The sequence below is a fragment of the Cupressus sempervirens genome, chromosome 8 (genome assembly GCF_028749045.1).
Source record: "Cupressus sempervirens isolate cs-2001-9-10 chromosome 8, ASM2874904v1, whole genome shotgun sequence".
NCBI lineage: Eukaryota > Viridiplantae > Streptophyta > Pinopsida > Cupressales > Cupressaceae > Cupressus > Cupressus sempervirens.
In genome coordinates this window covers 158472723-158485807 of record NC_143125.1, presented here as the reverse complement: position 1 = coordinate 158485807, position 13085 = coordinate 158472723, and the positions used below count along the sequence as shown (strand labels likewise).

General features: G+C 32.4%; 1 protein-coding gene across 1 annotated transcript; it reads left to right on the top strand.

The window, feature by feature from the left end:
- The first annotated feature begins 2556 nt into the window (after window positions 1–2556).
- On the top strand, window positions 2557–3364 carry LOC149542039 (non-specific lipid-transfer protein 1-like). Its single transcript, XM_089797073.1, has 2 exons — window positions 2557–2999; window positions 3116–3364. Exons 1-2 carry the CDS (start codon window positions 2635–2637, stop codon window positions 3123–3125), a joined length of 375 nt encoding a protein of 124 aa, XP_089653199.1. The 5' UTR covers window positions 2557–2634; the 3' UTR covers window positions 3126–3364.
- The last annotated feature ends 9721 nt before the right edge of the window (window positions 3365–13085 follow it).

Here is a 13085-nt window from a genome sequence, read left to right as displayed (position 1 = left end):
CTTCTTGGGGTTTTCTATCATAATTTGAATCGAGCTAGCTAGTGGGATCTTGTGAGGTCTTGCAAAATTATTATCGTAATTTCTTTGTATTTGGCCATAACTTGGAAGGCCTTACATTGAAGCATGTTAGATGAAAATCTCATATGAAAATTAATGTTGTTGTGAATCAAAATCTCTGTGATATTATTTATATTCTATTGTGTGGTTAATTGTTGGAGGCTAGGACATTTCCTTTGGGGATTCACCTACCTTGGATTGCATTAGGAGGCAGTTAAGCCTTTGTCACGAATCTTGATGGGAGCACTGAAGATCTTGCTAACAATCTCCCCCTCAACATTAAACAAGGGTATGAGGATTCAAGCTTATGAGCAATATCTGATACCACTTATTAGAGTGAGGTTGACATTGCACCAAAAGATCGATCTGTCAATGTCTAATGGAACCACTCAACTTATAGTACACATGAGGTGGTTAAACGCTTGTCACAAATCCCAAGGGGAGCATTAAACATCTTGCCAACATAATTAGTAACAATTTTTTATTGCAGTCATTATAACTTCTTGCTTTTTACATATATTGAAGATTCAACCAAACATGTTACATCATGAATACTATTAGCCAATTCTAAAAGAATATAGAAATTAACAAGACAAACTTTCATTTTCATAATCGATCATGATAACAAGAATAATTCTAGATTTCCAAAAGTATATACCAATTAATAAAAAAAAAAATTATCTCTATAATTGAGCTTGATAATAAAACTTACCTAATTTTATAAAAAAACACATTTAAAAAAAATATATAAATGATTTAGATGTATACTAATATTAATATTATTGAAAAAAATTATATGGACTTACAAAATGTCCTCACTAGACACATAATAGAGGACAAAGGAACATAAATTTTTACAATTTATAATTTCATTCCAAAAATCAACCATACAAAATAAATAAGGTAAATGCCTTTTTTTTCCAAACGGTTACAACTTTAACATGTAAAAAATACTTAAAAGAATAAATTAGTCAACATATTTCATAAAGTTAATAAAATTTTAAAAAATTGATAAGAAACAAAATCTTTTTCACAATTGACGATTTTAATACATTTAATATCTATTTTTAATTTTTCTTTTGTAATATGTTACACTAGATTTATTTTGCAATAATTGACAATTTTAATTTTAATACCTAATTTTAATTTTCATAGATCTACCCCAATGCGGACCTGTGTTTAAATTTGTATACCCCTATTTATTTGCTTTTACTTAGCAAGTTTAAACTTCATCGCTTACTTGTGTATTCCTTCCTATTATTATTATCTACTTATTCAAGACTTAATGCCTTCTTGTTTTAAAAATGAAATAAATCAATTCCTGTTGTGATAGCTACAACTTTGACACGTAATCTTTAAAATTCCATAGAAAAAAGATCTAGTTTCTAATATATATATATATATATATATATGAAAAATTTATTTTCATAGTTAATCATGCTAATAAATTTTATATCTAATTTTTTATATTTTTGATAGTTACAACATCATAAATATATTTTAAATCACTTAAATAAAATACCTAGTCAATGCCATAAATTAAGAATAGTATCCAAGTTTTCATTTCTATGGTTGAAAGTAATAATAAAAATAATAGATAATTTAATAAAAGTGAATAGATATTAATAAGACATAAATATATTCACCTTTTTTTCCTATTTTGATGGTTACAGCTTTAAATTTCTTAGGGATTGACATTCAACCTCTTGATTAATGAGGCCTTCCTATTAATATAATAGGAAATCATAAGATGATGAAGTTTAGTCTCTAATAATCAGCAACCTAAAATTATATATATAAAACAACCTCTTCATTACTGAGGCCTTCCTATTAATATAATAGGAAATCATAAGATGATGAAGTTTAGTTTCTAATAATCAGCAACCTAAAATTATATATATAAAACAAGATCAATTATGTTAACCAACGAACCTACGACCATACATATGTGTGTATGCAAGTTGATTCATTGTAAAACGCCTTCTCAAGTGCACCAGCACCGTCCCTATCCCAATCATATAACCCGACAAAGTGGCCTCTGAAGTTTAACCTCGAGAGAATACTCACTGAAGCCTAGCCTAGTATATTGTCCGTAGCACAGTGGAAATTTAATACCGATTAATGTTCTCCCTGGGAAAGAAATTCTCGTGCAATAGAGAAGCCATTGTCAATGAAATAGGGAGAAGCCGGTCCTCTAGAGTAGGTTCCCCAGCATTTAATTTACTAACAATCTCAGAACAGACGTGTCCGTTCAGGAGATCCAAGCAAATGGCAGGTACGAGAGAATATTTAATGTATGTCCTTGGGTGGCATATCAGAATCGGAAATACAAGAACAGGGCAGATGTTATCATTTAATGTGGAGGATGACCTAGTATCAACCACAGATACATCATCACCTCTGACGCTAGTTCTTTCTGGTAAGGCATTGAAGTCTCATTAAAGTGAAACAGGTGAGGCGAGGCTCTATTTATACGCCTCTAATTCTCTCCTTCTAAGTACTCACCCACATTCAGAGATTCAGAGATTCTAGCTAGGTTACTAATACTTCTCTGTGTTGTGAGTAATTATAAGCGGGATGGCGATGAAGGGGAGGATGAGTGCATTTGCAGCGGTGGCGGCGTTAGTGGTGGTGGTGGCGATGGCGGTGGCGGTGGAGAGAGGCGAGGCGGCGATCAGCTGCTCCGCCGTCACTCGGAACTTGGCGGGCTGCGTGGGATACCTGCAATCGGGAGCGGGGAGACCAACTGCAAACTGCTGCGCGGGAGTGAAGACGTTGGCATCACAGGCGAGAACAACGGCGGACAGGAGGACGGCGTGCGGGTGTCTGAAGAAGGCGTCTTCCTCCGTGCCTAACGTGAAGGGAAACGCAGTCTCCGCTCTCCCCTCCTCCTGCGGCGTCTCTCTCCCCTACAAAATCTCCCTCAACACCAACTGCAACACGTACTACCCTCCTCTCTTCTCTTCCCCATGTTACTCAAAAGTAGTTTATCTATCATACCATATTACATGAACACTCACTTACTTTTATGTCTTTCTCTGTTGCTTTTTGTTTGCAGGATCCGCTGAACGTGACGCCTACCACTGAGCTCTGCCTCAAGAAATATATAAATATATATATAGATATATGGAGAGAGAGACGTATTTACTTATTATCTAAATAAACTCAGTAGCGCTCTGGTTGCGGCTGCTCTCTTTCTCATAGAGGCCACTCTGTATTTATATCTAGAGTTGTGCTGTTAGCTGGCACCACTGTAACTGATCCGTCTTATGTATTTGTTATGAATTGAATCATTATCTTATTTTAAGATCCGTGTTCCTCTATTACAGTTCAGTAATTACAATAATCAACTGAGTTTTTTATGTGGTTTTAGTTCCAATTACATTTCATTTAACCTCTTGAATTTTCACTTGAACTAATTGACGTAAATGGAGCTGCGATTTATGTGTAGATAAATGCCTGTTGATTATTATTAATTATTTATTGATGAAGGTTATTTATAATGATAGGTATGTTGACATATCTTTAATTTATTGATGAAGTTGAATGATTTAAATGAGTGAAAAGCTATTTAATCCGACTTTTAGTTAAAAAATTTAATATCTCTATTTATGTAGTAACAAGAAGCCAACAAAAGAATTTAATAGTGCTTCTAAGAAAATTTAGGAAGAATAAGATCTCAATCTTCTATTTGCCACCTCAAACCTTGCTAAACATGTAGAGCTCCCCAACTCTATGAGAGGAAGCAACAAAACAGTCCACATTAATAAGACCTCCAAGTGAATTTAGGAAGAAAAAAAATCTCATGTGCTTTTGTCCACCACCTCAAACCTTGCCACATAGGTAGAGATCCCCAACTCATTAGGAGTACATGTAGGGGCCACTAGAAGAAACCTTTGAGAAGAGAAACAAAAGGCCACTAACAATAGGAGCTATACATCACCAATTGAGAAGAGTGAAGAAATGGAGCTATACATACCAATGCCACCATAGTAGAAAATGTAATCACATAAATGCCTACATGAAGCCTAGTAGAAAGGACAAGATAACACTTCAATATGTGAGAGAGTGGAAGAAACTCCCACCTTCTATCATAAGTGAAGAACTCAGAAAATATGGGAGAAAGGCAAATTAGAGTCTACCTTAACCCACATAATGATTGAAATACATTCTAAACTATGGAAAAAAAGGTAATTCTTAAATAGGAACCCACAAAACCCATGAATATGAAGGACTAAATTAAAGAACACAATGATGCAATGTGCATGAAGGTCAAGAGGACGACCCCAAAAAGATAATTCTACAAGGAAATATTCAACAAGCTAATTGAGCCCACTTTAGTACCTAGGTTACATCTCATCTTTGTGAGAACATACCCACTATTGGTAACAACCATGCCAATCCAACAAAACTATACACAAAAAAGGCCATGGTGAAAGGATCTTGAAGTATATGGTGACAAAAAATAAAGAAAATCAAGAGTTGAGGCTACAAAACTAAAGACATATTGGTTAAACCATGATGCTTTTTATTCAAAATTGAGGATAACATGTCATATATAATGCATGATAGAAAAATAGACTATGTCATTCTTGATAGTTAGACAAATACAAACCAAATATAGCTATTGTAATGTAAAACTAATTATATACTAGCATCCCACCTTTATTACATTGATCCTAAAAAATATTAAATACACATTTCCTTAGGAATTTCCGTTTAAGAAACTCACAATTGTTTTCTCTAATTACAAGAAAATTATGTGTCTTATAAGATATTTTCTCAGAGAACTAAACAAACAATCAAGTGGATCCCCCAAGTTACACCATGGTCCTCATAAAGATATATCTCTAAGTTATATTCTTGACCTCTCAATATTGAACTCTCAAATCATAGACATCAAGTTACTACAAAAAAAATCATCCAAGCTATCCCTTGACCATTATAAGGGTGGTAATTATCGATCACACTTTTTCATGATTCTCTAAGAAACTGACATACTTGATATCTTCATCAAACCCCAGACCTATCTCCAAAACAAAAAGGTTAACAATACATACATTTCAAAGTCCATTAACGTCAAGGCTAAAAACTCTTGTCATGGACCATATCAAAGTGATAAGATAATTTGAGATGATGGAAATCCTCCATCCTTTGATGCCACCAAACTTCAAAATGTGAAGGCTTCTACTAATAATGTATTATTACTAGACCAAGAAAAGATTCATTAATATAGAGTTCATAAAATATTTCTAAACTACTTATAAAATATTTATGTTGTGGAATTCATTGTCATCTTAACAACACATTTTATATGAGGATAGAAAACATGTTACTCTAATACATATAGATCCATACATATCTAAGAAGTACTTTCTATACTACTATAAGTTCATCTAAAGATAATTCATAATAGGATGTCTTTTAAAAAAAACCAATCTTCTAGATCAAGTTTTTCCATTCAAGTTAACTTTCCAAGTCCCATCCACTATTTACAAAAAAAATGAGGTTCAATATATCTTGGTATTTTCAATATTTTTAGTAAAGTATCAAACTCATGGTAGTTCATCATAGAATGACTGCTACTCATAATAAATAGCAAACTCAACTAAATATATTTATAGATTTATGCTTTGACATTTAATTTTAAAATAGAGCTTTAGGTGAACTTATGAATATTATTATGTTCATATCTCTATCCCAATATTTTTTGTATTTTTGTTTATACATGAAATGATGTCATCCCTTCTTTTCTTTTTATATAATCACTTGTTGATCCTTTTCATCTATTATTTATTAGTTCCTACCAAAGACATGCTACTATTGTATCCATTGAGTTCCATTTTCTAATTAAATGAACCAATCATAGTGTAGACTTTAAAAACATAACCACAATTTTTAAAATCTAAATATATTTTTAATTTTAGATGATTATTTAAATATGTTTGATCTTTGATTATATTGGACAAAACTAATTTTTTTAGTTGTGAAATTTATATTTTTCTAATTAAAAAAAGGAGAAAAAGTACTATGTTAGAGTATTATTATTTTTTAAATATAATTATTGTAGGCTGTCATAAATATCTATAGGCATTGTCATAAATTAAATATTGTGTTTGGCGTAACTCTTGGCCTTGCAGGGTACAAGTGCTAGTGTTTAATTGTTTTTGTATTGTATTCTTTATCTATTCTTTTCTTCTTACACTTAATATTCAATCTAACAAGTCACGTCATGAGTATACTATTATTGAAGTCTAAAAGTACTTAAAAATGAGTTTGGCTCATTTCTACAATTATATATATATATATATATATATATATATATATATATATATATATATATGTATGTATATATGTATGTATGTATGTATGTACACACACATATGTATATACATACATATATACATAAATACATACATATATACATATACATATACATATACATATAAATACATATACATATACATATAAATACATATACATATACATATAAATACATATACATATACATATATATACATATACATATATATATATACACACACATACACATATACATATATATACATATATACATATATACATATATACATATATATATATATATATATGTATATATGTATACACACACATACATACATATATACATACATATATATACATATAATGTTATATATGTATGTATGTGTGTGTGTGTGTGTGTGTGTGTGTGTATGTGTGTGTGTGTATTTAGAAGGGAAAACCTAGTCTTGACCTACAATTTCTTTAATAGAAAATCTATATAACATTTTCTTTAAACAATTGTTCCTTTTACTTGGTCTTATTTCATCAACATTATTTAAGATCGAAAACTCTAGTTGTAACCATAAATTTACTTGGGATTGATCTAGGACCCTCTTAATGAAAAAATAGACTTAAGAATTTTTATTCAATTTTAAATCTATATCTTTTTTCCCTCAATTAAAAATTTCAACCTTACATCATGTACAATGTTCACTTGTATATCTTTCTCTTTCCCATCTTTGAACACATTCCTTCAAAGAAGATAGACATTCTTTTACATTTCTATCTTCCTTTTCTAGTAATGGTTTCTTCCTATTTTTCAAACATAAAAGGTTTTTCTTACATTTTGTAACAAAAAAAATCATATTTGGATTCTTGCTTCTTTTACTAAATTTGTTTGATTTGGTAAAGTGACCAAGTTCCTTTATTAGGTAAAAAATAGATGAATATAATTATTTTGGTACACTAAACTCAAGCTTGTGTAATACATAAATATGAATTAATTAATGCTATATTTCAGTTTTAAATCTATCAAGCTTCTTGATATATATTGTTCTAAAAAAAGAATTTTAAATCTATTTTAGTTTGTATGATTAAAACTATTTTGGCTCTTTAATTGTGTGATAATTATTTCATGACATACATTACTTATATTTTTGTAGTAAAAAACAAAAAATCCCTAAATTATATGTCTCTCAATTTCCTAGTGTATTTTAACTTTTCACCTATAAGATATTTGAATGCATCTTACTATATTAAAGTTTACAACTATTAAAAAAAACTCATATTTATATTTCTCCATCACAAATAATTTATCCATTTGTCTTAGTTGTTGTGTGATAACCAAATTATTATTAGTGGGTCTTAGGATGCTACACGATTGTGCTCAGTGTGTGGTTTCAAGTTATCTCTACATAATTGCAATATTGCTCTCTACACTTCTATTTTTGCACTCTAATATCACTATGTTTTCTACTATTTTTGACATTCCAAGCTCTCATATTTGATATTGCAACATTCATTTGGTTTATTCACTTGTAATTTGGGAGTTCTTTTGCCCCATTCTTTGTATCTTACAAGAATAAATATACTATATCTTTTTTTTCTTTTTTCTTTTTTTACATTTATTTCATGTTATCTCCTTTATTTATTTATTTATCATTGTTTATCATGTCTATTATCCATCCATGGGGTTGGGGACACTAAAGAACGGGTTTGATTGAGACAAACTTCTCAAACATCCCAACAATTTTTCTCTTTTTGTGTTTGTGCAAGTTCTCTTTGCAATCTCATGGATCTTGAGGACTTTATTAGATTGCATTATCAACCACTAAAAGAGGCTCTTCATTTCCATTCCATTCATCTTATTCCATTTCATATAAATTGATAATTTTTTCCTTTTATTATGATTATGATTATGATTATGATTATTATTATTATTAATACTACTATTATTATTATTATCTCTTTCACTCACCAAAAAATGTTGGAATGTTCAAATGGGAAGAGTGCTTCTGGGGGGGGGGGGGGTGTGAATTAGAAGTACACAATTTTTATCCTTTCAAACCCTTAATAACATATAGCTATTTTTTTTTTACATGCATGTAAACATATAAACAAACATGAAATGAAAACATGCATCAACACATAACACAAAGTTTTGATAACCCAGAAACCCTCTAGGAATAAGAAGGTAAAATTGGGGTGGGGATGACACCCACAAAAATCACTGTAGCAATGAGTTCAACCACTTCTGATGGTTTGCCCTGTTAAAGGCCTACCCTGTTAAAGGTTACAACACACTGTTGAACATGAGCTGTTGAAAGGATTTACAAACACTTTACATGAAGTGTCACCTTGTTAAAGGATTTACACAAGGCTGTTAAACCCACCTAATACATAGGATTTTCTTGACCTTTTCCAAAGGCTCTCCTCTTAGCTATTAAGCTAACCTATCACCATAGGATTTCAACCTCTAATACAATTGTGAGAGAGTATTAGAACTTTTAACCTGATTGAATATAATCTCAAATTGGTGGGTTCAGGCACTTGGTCTACTCGTCCTCTTCTGATCCTTGTTTAATCTGATCTCTAAATATGTCCCCTATTATGTTCTGATCAAGTAGATGTATAAATGTTGTCCTTACCACTAAGTCTTTTCTCTTCACACTACAATTTCTCTATAATCTCCCCTTTATACTATTTTCTTCCACTATACACAATGATGCATTCGTTCTCCTTATAAAGATTGTGAAGACTTAGGGTTAGGTATGGATCTATGATCCATATTGAATCTCAAATTCCCACTCACACTTTGTATTTTTCTTATAGGTTGCATGCCTTCACCATTTTTATGATTGGTTGCATGCAAATTGCATAGGGAACGTGAATGATTCATCCTTATCCTTTTTCTTTTTCAAAATTTCTTTAAGTCGGCTCTAAAAAAAAAAGGTTTATGTCTTAGTTTGTGCAAATACAAATTCTTATGCTGATCCTATGTTGCTTAGCACATGAAGTATTATTGATGCTCGACACATACTATTTCTAGATTTCTCTGCATCAAATACGTTTCCTAGTTTGCTTGACACCTGTTATATCCTATATTGCTCGGGATATGCTGTTCTGAATTTCTTGACATCTGAATGATTCTATTACTCGGCACATGAACAATTCTGGATCACTTGGCACATACTATATTGTGATATGCTCAGCACTAACCGTGACTCGACACCTATTGAAATTCTGGCTCGGCATCTATTGTGTACTCGACATACATAGTGAAAATGGTTAAGTGTGTTGAAACTCATTTGTCAATACTATTCATTTGACCAACAATCTCCCCCTTTGACATGAGTGTCAAAAACACTTAACTAAGCATTAGTGATCCTATCCTTATTGAGTACATTCTTCACTTACTCAACTTACATGCAAAATTTCAAAAATTGTGAGTAGCAATATACCTTATGACTCCCCTTGAGTTGATTATGCCTTTGAAATAGAAATTATGTACCAATGTGCTTGATCCTCCCTATCCTTCGACCTGTTTCTACATTCTAAGCCTGTATATTGTATCTAATCTGTGTGATGTCCCTGTATTCCATATGATTACCAAAATTTTACATTTTTGCTTCACTTCTTTATTCCTTGTCTCCCCTTTTGGCTAATTACAATCATTCTATTTTATTCTCAAAATGAATGAAAGAATGGATGAAAGAATGAAATCAAAATGATCAAAATTTGTCAAAATGTGGTAATTACCCATAGTATCTACATATCTCCTCCTTTATTTATTACTCCCCCTAGATAATATATATCTCCCCCTTTTCGACATTGATGTCAAAGGGTTCTATGGAATAATACCATGTTTAGCCAAAAATGAGCTATTAACCTCCAGGAGTATCTTCAGAGCTGCATCCTAGTTGTTTAATGCAATGTCCAATGACTTATGTTGAAGTGCAAGCTTTGCTGCTAGGTCTACAAGTCCTTCATTGTTGAAAGATTGGGATCTTTCTTTAGGACTATCTCTGCATACATCTACTCCTTGTGAAGTACCTCCAAGTGAGGGATGATGGAGGATTAAATTTGCATTAACTTGGCTTTTACATTAGCCTCCTCTACGATTAATACAACTAGTTCCCTTTGAGTGTGAAGTGTTTGAGCAAAATGCTTCTCACTTTGAGCTAGATTGGTAGGAAGTTGCATGCTAGAAATCTTTATATTTCTCTCCAAGCTCAATATCTTCTGGCTGATCTCTTGTGTGAAATTGAAAAATCACAGAATTTATTGTAAAGGGAGAATATATTTCCAAGTGCAATTTTGACTCTATCTAATTTCTTAGCTAGGTCAACTTGTCCCAAAATGATATCATTTGATATCTTCTTATTGACCTTACCTTGAAATTTCTTCTCTAACCATTCCATTAGTTTAGCGTTGGTGTCATGGTCCTCATTTGTTACCTGATCAACTATATATGATAGTTGCTCTATAATTGGTCTTGATTCATTTGGAGACTGTAGGCTGAAGGCATCCATGAATATGTCCTTGATTTCATTTAATGCTTGTCTATATTTATAATCCTTTCTAAGTGCCTCTTGTCTCCTTCTTCTATCCAATGCACTTTGTATCTCATTCATCTTTTCTTCTATGAGAGTGCTGGACTCATAATAGGGTATCTTTATTTCTTCATCAAGCTCAGGAATTCCATAATGAATTGTCTTGGCTACCCTAGTTGAGCTCAAGCCTGGTGTTCTAATTTGCAATTCTAGCATTCCAGTGCTCAACTGCTGAAGAGTTTTTGTAAGAGTTCCTATTTTCGGTAGTTCAACCAAAGTTTTTATTGTAGATTCCTCCTTATCTTTTGTCTCTTCTTTCTCTTCTGATGTTATTCTGGTTGGGAGTGTACCTAATGATTGTACTGATTTGCCTTTGTCATCCCCTGCTGCTGCACTCAACTCCTGAAGTGCTTGTGTGATTGCTTTTGGTGGAGATGGAGATGGAAGGAGTAGAAGTCCAGTAGATTGTGTGGTCATAGGTGGTTCTTTTGTTTGCACCTTGACTTCCTTTAATTTCTCTACTGCCTTTTGTAACTCATCAACATTAACCAATTATTGGGCTTGAACATAGTCTAGCTACTTGTGTTGATTGGTCAAGGATCTTTGCTAGATCTTATGTAGTTAATGGATTAATTTTTTGACCTAAAGTATCAACAACATCCTTTATCTTGATAATATCTTTAGGTGTGATGGTAGAATGAGGACGGCTAGGAGGTGGCAGTTGTGTGTCTTGCACACTCTGTTCTTGTTACTCATCTATCCCCTTTTCCTCTTCTTTACTCATTTCCTCCTCCTTTTCTTCTTCATCCTTCTTTTCTTCCTCCACTTTCTTCTCTTCTAGCTTCTTCTCCTCTACCTTCTTTCTTCTTGCTTCTTTTATTTCCTTTGTTTTGGCATTTTCTTCTGCCTTGTATTCTTCATCAAATACATCATCAATTTTCTTGTAAATAATCTTCCATACTTTTGTGGTTCTTCTCACAACCTCTTCAATTTTATTTTGTAAAATGCAAAATGCCCTGTATTTGGGAGTAAATCTACTATTGTGCCTTTTGACTGCATTTTTTATTTGACTTTAGTCAAATTAGGCAACATCCTTGCTAAGGTAGACTCCCTTATTTCCTTCTCAGTTTGCAGAAAAAAATGCCATTTATCCTCTACAATCTTATATAATTGCTTTGGCAATGAGCTATCCAATTCAAGAGGTGTATTCTTATATTCTACCATCATACTATAGACAGATTTCTCTATTTTATTTTGTTCATCCTTTGTGAGCTTATTAAAATCTACATTATTCAAGTCATTCATGTCACCATTCCTAATCTTAGCACATAATTTGTCAATTGAAGACTTAGGTGGATGACTTACCACTTTAAACTAACTGTGGTCTTCTGATTCTGTCCTTTTTTCATCTGAATCAGGTTGAGCCACAAATTTTCTTCTTTTCTTTGGCTCTTCTTCAATCTTCTTAGTGGATTCCTTCCTCTTTACTACCTCTTCCTTTGCCTTTTGTGTAGTAGCTCTTGTAGTAGGCTTCTTAGGTGCAGGTTTTGCCACTTTCTTTGGCTTGGGCTGAGGAGTAGCTAGTGCTTTTGCCTTTCTTTTGGTGACCTTAGTTTGGATGGATGTTTTGTTGGCTTGTTCTTCCTTTTCACTCTCATCCTCATCTTCACCTATGCCTTGAGTTAACTAAAGTAGCCCTTGCTCCAGCTCATCCTCATCTTTCTCATTGTCATCCTCTTCTTCATCATCACTTATTTCCTCTACTTCTTCTACAGTACTTGTCTCTCCAATATCTACCCCAAATTTCTTCTTAAGTTTCTTTACAATATTGTCCTTCTTCTTGACTACTATTGTTATCTTGAGGTCAGTAACCATCCTTGATTTGACAACATCATATGTCCCAAAGTGATTTGTAGTTTTATTAGTTTCCTCTACAAGCAATGCTATAATAGCTGTTGAAGCCTGATCTACATCAAGTTCATAACCTAATGGTCTAAGCCATCTGACTCTAGGGATGACTGCTTGTGTGTAAGTATAGTCAATATCCACTAGAAAGAAAATGTCTTTTTCATGTTGCTCCACCAATGAAACTGGAATTCTCATTCTCAGTTTCATGGATTGTTTGAAGTCCTCAAAATAAATGGTCATTTGGGCATCAAAGTTTTCACTCATTTGATCATTTATTTGATCAAC